Source organism: Patiria miniata, unplaced genomic scaffold (assembly GCF_015706575.1).
Source record: "Patiria miniata isolate m_02_andy unplaced genomic scaffold, ASM1570657v1 HiC_scaffold_24, whole genome shotgun sequence".
NCBI lineage: Eukaryota > Metazoa > Echinodermata > Asteroidea > Valvatida > Asterinidae > Patiria > Patiria miniata.
The window spans coordinates 16924317-16939949 of NW_024037063.1; the positions used below are offsets into that span (position 1 = coordinate 16924317).

Below are 15633 nucleotides of genomic sequence, written 5' to 3' on the forward strand. Positions count from 1 at the left end.
GATCCTAAACTCCACAGTCACCCCTTGGTTTCAGCTATGACTTCTAACGGATATTTAAAGATGCAATTTTAATTTTACATTGTGCCTCTTTTTCCTAAAATAAATATAGGACTTAACTTCTAACAAGAATTGTGTACTTGATTTTAAAAAAATGGAATTAATTTTTAAATTTCTGTCATAGAATATGGACTTGTACATGTAGACTTGTACATGTAGACCCACAAGTTGCGAGGTGGTAGCCAGAATGTGCCAGATATGGATTTTTAATTTAAGTCTCGAGACCTACAACACTGCCCATTCCATCCTCCCCTAATCATCCCCACCCTATCACCTACACATCCAAACCCCACCCAAACTCCAATCCCTATCTCCTTCCCCCTCCCCTGACCCGTACCCTCCCCTACCCCAACCCCCTACCCTATCTTCCCCTATCTGTCCTTACCCACCCCTACACATCCCCATCCTAACCCTTACTCAAATTCCAATATCCCGCCCACCCCATTCCCCCACCCATACATCCCCACCTGACTCCATGCAACCCCTACTCTGATCCCTATATACTGCCCCCTCCCCTTATCCAACCCCTACAACAACCCATCCCTGCACATCCCCAACCCAACCCCTACTCCGATCCTATATCCCGCCCCCTGCCCAACCCCTCCTAACCCAACCCCTACATCCATGCCCATCCTCTCCCTACCTGTCTCCCCCTACCTGTCTCTCCCTACCTGTTCCCACCCCACCCCTACAAATCCCCACCCCACCCAAACCCAGTATTCCAACCCCTCTCCCCACCCCACCCCACCCCACCCCACCCATCCTAGCTCCCCTACTCATCCTACTCACACAAACCCTAACTCCAACCCTATCCCCCACCCCACCCCACCCTCCCCTACCCCATCCCTACTGCAACCCCATAAACTAAAAGATCAAACCAGAAGCTCATGCACATCCCCAAAATGCATAGTGTACATGTACATGTTATACCGGTATACACACATGTACATGTTATACCAGTATACATGTACATGTAACAATTAAAAACTTTAACATTTCCTTGAATTAAATTTCCTCAATAAAATCATAAAATTTACTGCAATGATATGAACCTAACTGAAGTTATAGGCCTAGAGATGATACCTGACAACTGCATTTGATTTTTTCCCCCAAGTTAACTAGAACCAAAAACTTCAACATTTTTATCTGAACGCGGACGGCCGGATGGACGGCCGGACGGACGGACGGACGGACGGACATTCCAGCCAGACGGAATTGTGGGGTGATAGCATTGTGTTCCCATTATCCCTTTTTCTAAAGATTCTCTTCTGGGGTGATGTTTTTTCTATTGTGAAAATAGTGGGGTGATGTGTCCTGAAAGGAACATCACCCCACAAGGGTGGTATGGTCAGAACGGGCGCCCGGACAGACGGACGGAAATTGGTATTACATAGACTCGCATCTGCTTCGCAGCTCGCCAAAAATCAAACAGGGTAGATAAATACTTGCCTCACGGCCTCGTAAGGAACTCAGCAAAAATATAACCTCATATGACGTGCTGAGCAAATAGCCTCCAATGACTTGTTACTCAGGACAAGTGTTACTTGAGGACAAGTGCGGCGGGCTGTATTGGGAAAAGTGGTTATGAAATTGGCGATATATTCTCAAAAGGCGCTGAGGAAAACTGAATGGGGTATTGTCCTCATCTTTTATACTTGATATTACAGCACACCGTGGGCTTCTAAAAAATGAGACATATTTTTATTTAATTCAGTCTATTTACTCTGATATTGTATCCAGGGTAGTCTTTATTCACCATTCGGTGGTCTTTTTTGTAGGGCCCTAATGGCATCGATAACAAAATTAAAACATAAATGTAATTAATATTAATTGAAAAAAAAAGTTGTTGTAAAAATATAAAACATTTAAAATGAACAAACGTCAAAATATATACACGTAAAGTGCACCTTGACAGGCGACAAGGGGGCCGCAAGAAACACACCATATCTGCCCTGTTATTTCATTTTTTTGGCCAACTGAAACTTTTTTCTCTCCATTGGTTTCAGATCAACAAGTCCCAGTAATAGTGACAAAGACCGTTCCTACCGAATGGGGCGAAACCGAACACATGGCACAGATGGGAGCGACACGTTAACGTGCGTATTCAATTATCGGAGCATGCCCCTTTAACGATCTGCACTAATTCCCTTTTCGCATCACGGTCTTTGGTTTATCAATAATGCCATCTTGTCAACTGTGATACACGAGGAGGTCATACTGAAAGGGACAGCTTCAAATTAAAAGCCGGCTACTTTTAATGATGGCGGTCACTGGGGCGTCACGGCCACGAGTCTTGCATTACTCCAGTCGTTGAACTTCACTGGTTCAAGTCTCATGGACATGATAATCATATGACTCATTATGCCTCGTGGCTATACTAATGAATGCAACACGATTGATAATCACGTTTTGTGAGTAAGCACGGGTGCGTTCTTTCTATACACATTCAGGCTTTCTCTGTCTGTCGGGAATTATTTTTAATTCATCCCCTTTGCAAGTTCAAACTCTTTGTTGCTATTTGTTATATATCGTTATCGTAAGAGCGGATCCAGAACACAATTTTTTTGGGGGGGGGGGGGGGGGGGGCCGAAAAAACAAAAACAATTGGTCCCCCAAAAAGTGGGTCCAAAAAATTAGGGCGTGGGGTTCGGGGCCCGCTTAAGGGCCCAACATTTTTTTTTGGACTCTAGATGCTCTGTGATGCGATCCGCTGAGGCAATTTCTGACCACGTTTAACATTTTTAAAAGGAAAATATGGTGCTGTGCGTAGTGCCTGCCTTTATTGCGACGTTAGTTTAAAAAGATTTTTTTTTGGGGGGGGGGGGCATGGCCTCTGTTGCCCTCGCCCCCTGGATCCGCCCTTGCGTTATCCATAAGAGGCAAAACGGATGGTCTAGAGCAAAGAGTTTGGATGTACAGTCTCATCAATACGTGGAGAATCGTTTCGTGAGACTGATTTGACAATTATAGTTAAAATAAAGTGCACTGTCAAAATGTATTATGCATTCAATGTGGAAGTTTTCAGCTAAAGGGAAAACACGTCTTATGGCGCGCTGACGAAGAATCTGGAACGATGTTGGATTAATAATAATCACGCTTGTCGTTGTAGTTTTCATTCACTATTGAGGGAACCGCAATCACGCACATAGACATGCTTGCACATCTGAAAATACGCCACATATAAAAACCGGGTGGGGGGGGGGGAGTTGGAATTTGACTGATGAATGTAAAACAATCTGATGAATTCCGATTGCTTGTTTGACAGGTATTGTATCCATCCTTGATCCAATAAATATGCACGGCTTAATCTGTCGCAAGGATAGCGTGGAGAAATTTCCAATTATAATGAAATGCAAATTACACATTTCAATTTTTTGCGGGTTGATGATTGTCCATACAAGGTTAATGAGCCCCCAATATGCATTGAGGGCAACAGGTCAAACCGTCACCGTTTTCACGAAGAGCCACATATGTCAAAAATTACCATTTTTTCGATTTTGATTTTTTTCAATAATTTGCTTTAAAACAATGTACTTAACCATTTTGACATGTTTTTGTAAGCAAAACATCATTAATGTCCAAGTTACATTAATGTTGCAAGGGGCCAAAATCTCGATAAATGAATTTTGCGTTTTCACAAAGAGCCACATACATTTTGGCCCTTTGAATGCGTACAAAACCCATTGCACGAAAATACGTCAAAGTAGGTCAAATGAGATTTGCGTTTTCACGAAGAGCCACATATCTTTGTTACATTTTCAGCTGCGCGCGCGTACTCACGCGCGCCTATTGAAATACACATTGAACAGAAAGGGCCAATATGTCGGAAACCTGAATTTGCGTTTTCACGAAGAGCCACATATCTTTACTAATTAATTTCCACTAATTAACTGCTGAATTAAGTCTTATTACTGGGTTCATGTAAAAATTCAGCTCACACAGAATAGTGTGATGGTTTCCTTGCTTCACAAAGTTGTTGCAAAGTGGTATTTTTTGCAGTTTTAAAATATGACAAACTTCTTTTGCGATTATCTCGAAAACACTTTTTCTTCAAAATCGACATATGTGGCTCTTCGTGAAAACTGTGACGTTAAACTAGCTCCCGTTGCATTAGAAACAAAATCTCGCGCTAAATATGCCAAAATCAGTTGATCTTACATTGCATATTCTTTGTCGACCTGTCGACAAAAGAGTTCCACAGGGTGCAGAAGGTGTGAACGTTTTGTGGACTTGCACATGTCCACACAAGGTTCCCCCCTCTCTGGAAAACAGGTTAAGAGGCAATCTCTGGAAAACAGATTTAGAGGCAATCAAAGTTCGTGATCCTTTAAGGATCCCGAACTTTAACCGTTCCAGTACAACCAATTAGTTTGTAAAAAAAACAAACAGACGCACTTTTTTTAGGATATGATAAATTTAAGTATACATTATAGGTACACTACATGTTATTTCAAGTTTGATGACGCATACGCGCAATGCCTACGATAGCGTGAAGAAAATTTCCAATTAAAATGAAATTAGGGCTGCTAATGACAAGCTTAAAATTGTACGCGGGTTGATGATTGTCCATACAAGGTTATCAGCCCAATTTGCATTGAAGGCAACAGGCCACACTAGCTCCCATTCCATTTTATGCCAAATGTGAGGCTAAATACGCCCATATCAGTTGCTCTAACCTATCCTTCTCTTTGTGAACCTGTCGACAAAAGAGGTCCACAGGTGCAGGGAGAGTGAAATTCTGTGGACTTGCCCGAGTCCACACAAGGTTTACCCCGCTCTGAAAAAACAGGTTTAGAGGCATTTTTGGTTAGAATTAGGTAACAGGAACATAAGGAAATCATTATATAAAATTGAGTGTGCTCTTTCCAGAGATACCTTCTTGGGTACTAACACAAGGGCACAGGGAACAATGTCATTTTGACTCCATAAGTAGCCTTTGTAAAACGGTACACTAGAAGGTCTTAACAAGAGGGTTAAAGGGTGAACAATGCAAGTACAATGTACCCTATAAGTTCCATCCGTGAGGTTGTGTATGGCGTAAATCGAGGACACACAATCATCCTATTGTGTAATTGAGAACAGGAGTCAAATAGAGGAAGACCTCAATTAGAAAAAGTGTACGAAATGGGAGCTGTTGTAAAAAAGGGAAAGTGTGAAGGAATGAACATCGATGAGAAACAAAGGTAAACCCTCTATCTTCACTCCAAACAAGACCTGGTTTTCTTTTTGGAGGAAGGGGGTTGCTGGGGAGTAGGCCGGTGAGGGGGTCTTGTTTTTAAAGATATTTTTCCTACAACAATGAGGCTATTAAACAGTACTGCTTTCATGATAAAACGTTAACGTAATGCAGTCCATGAATTAAAAAGTAACCATGTTGCATTTGCTAATCAACAAGACGGCGTGGGGCTCGGGGCCCGCTTAAGGGCCCGACATTTTTTTGGACTGTAGATGCTCTGTGATGCGATCCGCTGAGGCAATTTTTGACCACTTTGAACATTTTTTCTGTAGGAAAAGATGGTGGTGTACGAAGTGCCTGCTTTTATTTCGATGTCACTTAAAAAAGAAATTTGGTGGTTTTTTTTTTGGGGGGGGGGGGATGGCTCCTGTTGCCCCCACTCCTAGATCCACCCTTGCGTTGTCCACAAGAGGCGAAATGGATGGTCTCTAGCAAAGAGTTTGGGTGTACAGTCTCATCAATACGTGGAGAATCGTTTCGTGAGACTGATTTGACAATTATAGTTAAAATAAAGTGCACTGTCAAAATGTACTATGCATTCAATGTGGAAGTTTTCAGCTAAAGGGAAAACACGTCTTATGGCGCGCTGACGAAGTATCTGGAACGATGTTGGATTAAAAATAATCACGCTTGTCGTTGTAGTTTTCATTCACTATTGAGGGAACCGCAATCACGCACATAGACATGCTTGCACATCTGAAAATACGCCACATATAAAAACCGGGTGGGGGGGGGGGGGGGGAGTTGGAATTTGACTGATGAATGTAAAACAATCTGATGAATTCCGATTGCTTCTTTGACAGGTATTGTATCCATCCTTGATCCAATAAATATGCACGGCTTAATCTGTCGCAAGGATAGCGTGGAGAAAATTTCCAATTATAATGAAATGCAAATTACACATTTCAATTTTTTGCGGGTTGATGATTGTCCATGCAAGGTTAATGAGCCCCCAATATGCATTGAGGGCAACAGGTCAAACTAGCTCCCGTTGCATTAGAAACAAAATCTCGCGCTAAATATGCCAAAGTCAGTTGATCTTACATTGCATATTCTTTGTGAACCTGTCGACAAAAGAGTTCCACAGGGTGCAGAAATTGTGAATGTTTTGTGGACTTGCACATGTCCACACAAGGTTCCCCCCTCTCTGGAAAACAGGTTAAGAGGCAATCTCTGGAAAAAAGATTTAGAGGCAATCAAAGTTCACGAACTTTAACCGTTCCAGTACAACCAATTATTTTGTAAAAAAACAAACAGACGCATTTTTTTTAGGATACGATAAATTTAAGTATACATTTTAGGTACACTACGTGTTATTTCAAGTTTGATGACGCATACGCGCAATGCCTACGATAGCGTGAAGAAAATTTCCAATTAAAATGAAATTAGGGCTGCTAATGACAAGCTTAAAATTGTACGCGGGTTGATGATTGTCCATACAAGGTTATCAGCCCAATTTGCATTGAAGGCAACAGGCCACACTAGCTCCCATTCCATTTTATGCCAAATGTGAGGCTAAATACGCCCATATCAGTTGCTCTAACCTATCCTTCTCTTTGTGAACCTGTCGACAAAAGAGGTCCACAGGTGCAGGGAGAGTGAAATTCTGTGGACTTGCCCGAGTCCACACAAGGTTTACCCCGCTCTGAAAAAACAGGTTTAGAGGCATTTTTGGTTAGAATTAGGTAACAGGAACATAAGGAAATCATTATATAAAATTGAGTGTGCTCTTTCCAGAGATACCTTCTTGGGTACTAACACAAGGGCACAGGGAACAATGTCATTTTGACTCCATAAGTAGCCTTTGTAAAACGGTACACTAGAAGGTCTTAACAAGAGGTTTAAAGGGTGAACAATGCAATTACAATGTACCCGATAAATTCCATCCGTGAGGTTGTGTATATTTGGTATGGCGTAAATCGAGGACACACAATCATCCTATTGTGTAATTGAAAACAGGAGTCAAATGGAGGAAGACCTCGATTAGAAAAAGTGTACAAAATGGGAGCTGTTGTAAAAAAAGGGAAAGTGTGAAGGAATGAACAACGATGAACCCTCTATTTTTACTCCAAACAAGACCTGGTTTTCTTTTTGGAGGAAGGGGGTTGCTGGGGAGTAGGCCGGGGAGGGGGTCTTTTTTTTAAAGATATTTTTCCTACAACAATGAGGCTATTAAACAGTACTGCTTTCACCATAAAACGTTAACGTAATGCAGTCCATGAATTAAAAAGTAACCATATTGCATTTGCTAATCAACAAGACATTTTTAGTAGAATCACTCGTGCTTGCACTTTGCAATGAGTAGAGCGGGATGCGATGAAGTGACACCTTTCCCTCTATCATTATACATTGAACTTGATAACATCTTTAAACAATTGCCAACACAAAACATATCAGTGTCAGAGGCAGAGGCCGACAGAGGCCTCATACAGTGACTGACATACAATACAAAGACCCCACCATACCCACAGAGAAAAACATGGACCCCAGTTTAATACCAACAAGTCTTCGTGGTGCATGACCTTGTAGCTTGCCTGTCCTTAAAAAGGACTTTACAAAACATGAACGGTGAATTGCAAAAGGGGAAACTTTTCAACCTACCTTGAAAAAAATCCACAGCTCTCCAAGCGTCTCCCGTGATTTGGACTTGTCCTGCCGAACCATCGCCGCTGCTGCAAGCGATGCGTGCACGCTACGCACTGTCAAACCAAACAGGACTGCGTTAGCAGTCAGGCTGCATATCATCGGAACTATAAACGCACCAAGCACCGCGTATTTGCCGATCACCCAGCAGGATTGCTCTCCACCATACTGAAACCCAACATGCTGACCGTCGACGAAGTGGATAACGAGGCACGTGGTGACAGCCAGAAGCGGTAAGCCCCATCCGTACAGGCAGTAAGTGAAGAACACTCGCTTGTTGGGACGAGCAGCTTGTCTGGAAGTGAAGGTCCTCATGAGGTCAAAGGCTAGAACATTCATCCAAGTGAAGGTAGCTAACCATAGGAAGTGCATCAAGACGGCCATACTGATGCAGAATGTTTGGTTCTCCGCCTTGTCCAATACGGTAAGGGTCAGAAGCTGAGCCAAGAACAGGGCAGCAGTCAGACTCATAATGGCACTACCGGGGACGTTCCTCAGAACTGGGAACACACAGTAGTTGGTGAAGGTTACCAAGAGAGCTACGACGGATAAGCAGTAACCAATGAAATTCACTACAGTAAGTGGGTCTGAGAATGAAATGTATGGTTCTTGTAGAGCCGAGAAGATACTTGAGCAGATGAGGATCCAACCATCGGGCAGGTACGTTACTTGGTCTTGCAAAAACTTTCTCCCTTTGTACTCCAGCCCTGGTTCACCGTCTTCTGTTCTCACAGCCTTTGTTTCTCCAGCACGGAGTAGGCGGCACTCCTCGTTTTTAAACGTTTGTCCGCATACAGATACCCTGGTGTCTTTAGCTGAGCCATTGAAGACAGCCATTGGATAGTTGTAGCTACGAAAGAAAGAAACTGACTTCGCTTCAACAAACACTCCGCCACCGACATAAATGACCTGGACTCCACCCATGCTGAACACCCTGGTATCTGCTGCCCGAGCAGTAAAAGTGGAGTGCTCACAATGCAATTCAGTGACAGTTCCATTGATAGTCACGTTCTCTGCTGTGCCACATACCTCCACAAAATCAACCTGCTCAACTCCACATCTGACTATCCATTCCCTGGAGCTACCTTCCTCGTATGGAGGCACAACCGTCAGGTCCAAGATTTCCTCGAAATCTGTGATATTAGTGACATATTCAGTGATCAGCTTTGTCATTTCTCCAGCAAATGCTTGTTGTTGGTGATCGATAAATGAAGAATAGAAAGGCCATGTCAGCTGAATGTTCTGCCAGCCGAGTGTGTTTAGGTAACATTGTGTAACCTCCATCACTGAAGAATTCCCTCTGTGCGTTGGCAGTACGTGCAGTAGGTAGTGCTTGTTATGGCACTTGATTTCGTCTTGCAGCTGGAGACTCGTGGATGCTTCGGGAGCCCACGGTTCAGGTACCCTGCCCAAAAGCACTTCAAAATGGGCTGGGAAAACGGACGAACGCACCAACGGACAGTAATCCAAGGTAGAGATATTCACTCCGTTGCAGTATGCACAGTGTGGATTCTTGTACATCAACCAATCAGATGTTGCGATAATTGCAGAGTATGACTGACATCCAAGAGCTATCTCTAGGTTCACATAATTCAAAGGACATTCATCAATCCCTGCATCATATTCTTCAATCTGGTAAAAACTAAAGTCGTTTAGCAGATCTGAGCTCAGATCTGAGCTCAGATCTGAGCTCTCGAAGCTGAAGCCGTTACATGCGGCACAGAGTAAATTATTGAAGAATATCCCCTCTTGGTATTTTATCGGACCTGGGTAGGAATTATTGGCACACTGCTGAGCCACTTGAGTGTCATTCCAACCTGGGCTACATCCGTCCACTACGACAACCCGATTCCTATCAACGATTCTACAAGTGAATGAGCCTAATGACAGTGATGTGTGATTGTCTGGGTCTTCATGGAGAGAGCACCGTTCCTTGTAATCGTAGCAGCAGTCGTTACACTGGGAACAGACAGCATCGCATCCACACAGTTCGTTGGTAGCGGGACTTCCACAGCGTCCAAGACATGTCTGTTTGGAACACGGGAACACTGTCAGGCCGTACATCGTTACACCTGAGTCAAGTAAAGAAAAACATAATAATAATAAAAATAATAAAAAAAAAACAACAAATTCAAAGCAAACGTCAGCAAAGCGCTTGTAACATAATCTTCTTGGTAGGAAATTTATAAACAGAAATGTTTGGAATACGAGGATAAAACGGTTTGATTTAATATATTCCCATCAACAGCCTATTTCATTATAGTTTATACCTCAAGCGTATATTTCCAGCAGCTAGTGCTTATTGTTTGATGAAGTATTTAAGGGCACTTAAGGTAAAGACCATGTGAATGATTCAGAGCCATAGACAGCAATCCGATTGGCTAATAGCATTTTCCACGCACCTGTCTCAATCAGACTCAGGTGGAGACGTGTATTGGATTAAGCAGCCTTCCTTGATTATAAGACTTTGTCAAGATTATATTGCATATTTTGTTTGAAAGTTTTGTTTCTTTGCGGTACCCACTTCTATGATTCGACCCAGCCTGCCGACCCCGTTAAGGTCGGTGGTCGAGTGGTTTAAAGACGTCAGCGATAGTGAGCAGGAGGTCCTGGGTTCGAGTCCAACCCGAGTGATTTTATTCTCAGTGAGACACAATCACTCGGGGGTAATCCTAAGCATACAGTGTTTATAAAGAAAATACGTCGGTGAAGGGCGAAACCAAATTTTGAATTTACTGCATCTCGACGCACGTTCCATCTCAAATCGAGAAACTATTCCACTCACTATCCTCTCTACCATCGTTTGACTTGAGACTATCAGGAAGTTAACATTGTACGCTTCGTTCATACCTGTTTCACATTCGACGTGAAGGAGTTCATATTCATGACGCTGGCAAGCGTTCTGGCCTCGTACCCACTGTGCTTCGCCATGAGCTGAACCCAAGAAAAGCTCCCTCATAATCAGCTCTTCTCCGGTGCTGACGTAGCCAGGGGACTCTGAGTATGGGATCAGCTTTGAGACGAAAGCCCAGGGATACCCCAGACTACGGCATGCTTGGTCAGCAACAATCCCCGCCCGGTATACGTTGACAACTTGCAGACAAACTGTTGCCCAAGTGGAACCATTATATCTGGCTTCTAGTATGCCCATGTATTGGGATCCGTTGCTAGTATAGCCTAGACGATACTCGAAGCTAGCGTCAGAAGGAAGTACATCAGTTTCTTCAGAGGGAAAAATGAAAATAAATAGCCATATACTACCTTTCACTTCAAAACTCAATTTCAAGGTATGATTTATATTATATTTCAATTCTCATTTACATTGAGAAAAAAAACACCCTGAGCCCACATATAATTATTTCAACAATGGTAATGTTGCCCTCTATAAGCTATACCCTCAGTGCTTCTGAAAAAGGATTGCAATGTTGCACAAAAATATATACGGAGGGGATCCGCCCGATAGCACAAAATTCCCAAAATAGGATGTTCGTTAGTCAAAAAATGAAACACGATTCGTTAATCAAACATTCGGAGCAATATTCCGAAGCTTATAATTATTCCAAAGGTTTACTTGCCCGAGGGTTCGGTAGTCCGAATTTAGACTAAGGTTAGTTCGTAGGCTCAATAGTCCGAAACGACAAAAAGGTTCACTGGTCCGATGGGTCATTATTCCGAATTGAAAATAAGGTCCGAAAGTCAGCATAGGCAATAAGGTCCGATATTCCAAACCGACAATTAGGTCCGATAGTCCAAATCGACAATAAGGTTCCATTGTCGATTCGGACTACGAACCTTATTGTCCATTCGGACTATCGAACCTTATTGTCGATTCGGACTACGAACCTTATTGTCCATTCGGACAATCGGACCTTATTGTCGATTCGGACTATCGAACCCGATCGTCTATTCGGACTGTCAAAAACCTTCGGACTAAACCTTCTTCTGTTTTCGGACTAATGGGCCCTTCGGACTATCGAACCCTCGGACTATCGAACCTTCGGACTATCGGGCTGTAACCATATGTATACCTGTTAGCTGCAAAAGTCTGACAAAATTTGATGTGTGCGTTAATGATGTACCCAAATCGTTATTTTGACATTAATAATACTGATGAACAAAATTTACAGTCTAGAACAGATGAGTGTTACTTTTTGGCAGGGCAAGTGGCCGGTTTTGTTTGTCTTGAGCATTTTACAGACATATCCTCGGGAGAGTTAAAAAAAGATTCTTTTACAAACACAGATGAACATTAATGCACCCATTTTTAAAATAATAATATGTCGCACCTGTCGCGCAGACTGCTCCGAGTAAGGTGATGTTCTTATCTGTGCAGAGATCCAGACTTAGCTCATCCAGGCATTGAAAGAATCCCCTTGATCCGTCATAAAGCGGGCAGTGAGAAAAGGAACACAATATCTTCTGGTTGTTGTTTACCGCTGGTTCTCGTGTCACCCCAACTGAGAATTGGTACCCAAGGTACTGGCAGACACTGTCGGAGTACATAAAGTTCGTCCCCCCTCGGAACGATAACAGCACCCACTCATCTCCCCCAATATGAAGCTCCACTCTTCCCTCAGTCTCGCTTCGACCTCCGACTAAGCGCAGGTTGCCTATGGTCCAAATACAGACAAATTAATGATGAGCGGAGGAATTGTTGGTACTTTTCTAGGTCGAATGCCCTGCAGGCAATGCCAGCGCAGGGGAAGTTCACGGTTGCATTAACAGACTCAGTTGTATTCGAGTCATCAAACATCAATTCCGAAACCGAGACTGAGTCACGAGTCATACATGTCTGTGCATTAAACATGTTCGTCGTTGGATGTCGAGTTTGTGCACGTATCCACTGGAACACGGCCGCATAAACATGGCACATGCACATCGTTTTTTTAGGTCAAGGGATTTACAAGAATTGCAAACTGTACTCGTTTATGTTAAAGGACACTGCGTCCTGGAAAGTGCCCAATGGACCTATCGCCGTTTGCGAGTTAGCCACGCCCCTTAGACAACCCTAATGTAATTTTTGTACACTAAATTTTGTTTGTCTCAGATTTTGTGCGTTTCGCGTCCATTTGTATATCATGTAATTCGACAATATTTCGCAAGCTGCGTTGACGCAATTCTAACACGATTCTACCGCGATTGGTCAATTGGGCTACAAACCGCGTTTTCACAAAATGGTATTGTTTAGAAAGAGTAATATCAACGTCCACACAAAATCAATTATACATCAGGGGTCAACATTTTGACTTTCGAAAACCAATCTTGTGGGTGATTGTCGTGCTTCCAGTCGCACATATGTCTTTAAAAACGTTAGCTTTATGAAAACACGTGTGCACACATAGGCCTACGTGTATATGCACAGTGGTGCATATTTCTATGCAGGAGAAAGCATCGTAGATTTCAAATTTTTCCGGGGGTGGGGGGGGGGGGGGGGCTGGACCCCATCAGGGTGTGCACGCCTTCACTCTCGATGTGCCATTTTAACCTCTAGAATATATTCACGAGGAAAGTAACTCAGACGATATTCTATTTATCGAGAAAATAGTTCATAGATTAACAATAGTTCCATTTTGCATTTTCTTGCGCGGAAGATTACATAATGATTCATTCTCTTAACATGGACATGTCATATGGATTGATTGCAAGTAGGCCATCAGCCTCGGTCCAAAATTTTGGCAACCGGTATCAAATGAAGGGAATAGTCGTCATAGCGATTTTTGGCAAGGTATACACCTCCAGAGTTGGAAAATATGTGATAGCATTGCAGCGGTGGCAGCTTTTTAGGTGTTATCACCCTTTTTTTCAAAATGTCCATCAAAATGCTTGTTACCACTCTAGGGGTGGTATACCTTGCGCATGCGCACTATAATCATTTATGCCCTGATTTGATACCGACCAAACCCCCAAGCTGATGGCCTAAGGCTGGTTATTTTGTACCAGTCCAATAAAATTGAAAGGTTTGCATGGTAAAGTCAGTAATAATAGAAAGTTCGCTGATGCACCGTGTGACATGAATTCTCTTGGCGTCGGGCAGAGCATGACATCCGCGTATCCGTAACGTTGCGTTTCCATAGGTTCTCTGAAACACATATAGGCCATCAACCTGGGGTGTGGTCGGTATCAAATAAAGGGGAATAATGCTCATTGTGATTTTTGGCAAGGTATTCACCCCTGTAGTTGGAATGTGATAGCATTGCAGCGGTGGCAGCTATTTGAGTACTTTCACTTTAAAAAATGGCGGCAAACCATGCCTGTTACCACATATAATTAATCCAGTGGCAAGCATAATTGGCGGCCATTTTGATATAACACCCCAAAAACAGCCACCGCTGAAACTGCAAATTTATCACACATCCAACTCTAGATGTGCATAGGCCTACCTTGCCAAAAATCGCTATGAGCATTAACCTTTCGATCATTAATACCGGTGGCCCAATTTTTGGACAGAAGCTGATGGCCTTTAATAGACTTGCATGACAGATTCATGCCAAACGGTGTCAGCTCAAAGGGGTTTTCTCAAAAGTTTGGTAAGTTTTTTTTTTTTTTTTACCTGTGAAGCAGGTAAGGCCTACATCGAATCTGTGATCGCACACCACGTAACTCGGCAACCATCCTGATGTCGAACAGTCATTTAGAGTCACCACGGGCTGCGCTCCTTGGCTGCAAGAAATCTGCTGGAACCAAATGGGACCGGTGGCCTTGCCAAACTCCCCGGTGGCAGTTGCAGAGAGTAGGGCGGGGAAGCCGAGTTGACGGCACGCTACGCGGCCGACGTGGAACGGGTTATCGTTGGAGCAGTAGGTTCCCCATGAGTCTTCTCCTGCTGGGAGGACCTCTACGCGACCTTCGTTTGGGTAACGCCCGTCTGCAAGACGTAGCCTGATTATATCAGCTAAAATAAAAAAGAAAAAGAAGAAAAGAAATAGTCTTTAGACATTAGTGCTGAAGTAGGGTCCATCTGAAGTAAGGTACAAACAGATGTAAATCAGAAGTCCTTTCACGAGAACAATCACAAGTAACAAGAGATAACCACTTATAAAATGAATAGTTTTGCCACCACACAGTGCATTTGTCTATGGTGTCCCAAAAAACCGTCCTCAAAGCTTTTTGTTTTTCACAGCTTCAAAAATACATCGCAAATATCTATACATATTTAAGTTCATTAGCTTTTCAACAACAAAAAAGCTCTTCGTAATCGGGTAAATATTTATTGAGTTATGACCAATGCAAAACAAGCGCCGCTTTTTCGTTTTGTCCTTGGCAACTGATATTTTGACTGCCGCAATAAGAACATGGCCCGAAACTTGCATCCGTGAAAAAGGCTACCGAGCAGAGGGCAGAGACAATCCGGCGTAAATCCGGGGGGTGGGGGGTGTTAAAATATTTAGATTTGGACACAACTCAATAACTATTCACCGATTGGAAAGATGTGTTCGTTGTTGAAAAGCAAATTAATAGTCTCCAAAATAATTTGTATCGATTTTTGCGATGTATTTCTTAAAGCTGTGAAAAAGAGGGCATGATGGTTCGGGTTTTTTTTTCGACACTGTAGCTTGCGACTTGACTAATTGGAGCGATTCACAATGCAGTGCGCCACGAAGAGTTTCTCATGGAGAGCCTATTTTCAAGTTTACAGTCGACAAAACATGGCCCATTTGAATTAGTGTCAGTAGACAACGTGAGATGATTTGTTGCGG

At 43.0% G+C, this 15633-nt stretch overlaps 1 protein-coding gene across 1 annotated transcript in view; it reads right to left on the reverse strand.

The window, feature by feature from the left end:
* LOC119731505 overlaps positions 1–15633 on the reverse strand; it is a 32763-nt gene that overhangs the window by 12369 nt on the left and 4761 nt on the right. The window contains exons 2-5 of the mRNA XM_038204678.1: positions 14487–14828; positions 12223–12546; positions 10787–11158; positions 7895–10008 (exon numbers count right to left, since the gene is read on the reverse strand). Coding sequence (XP_038060606.1) covers positions 7895–10008; positions 10787–11158; positions 12223–12546; positions 14487–14828 — 3152 coding nt within the window. The remainder of the gene's footprint in view (positions 1–7894; positions 10009–10786; positions 11159–12222; positions 12547–14486; positions 14829–15633) is intronic.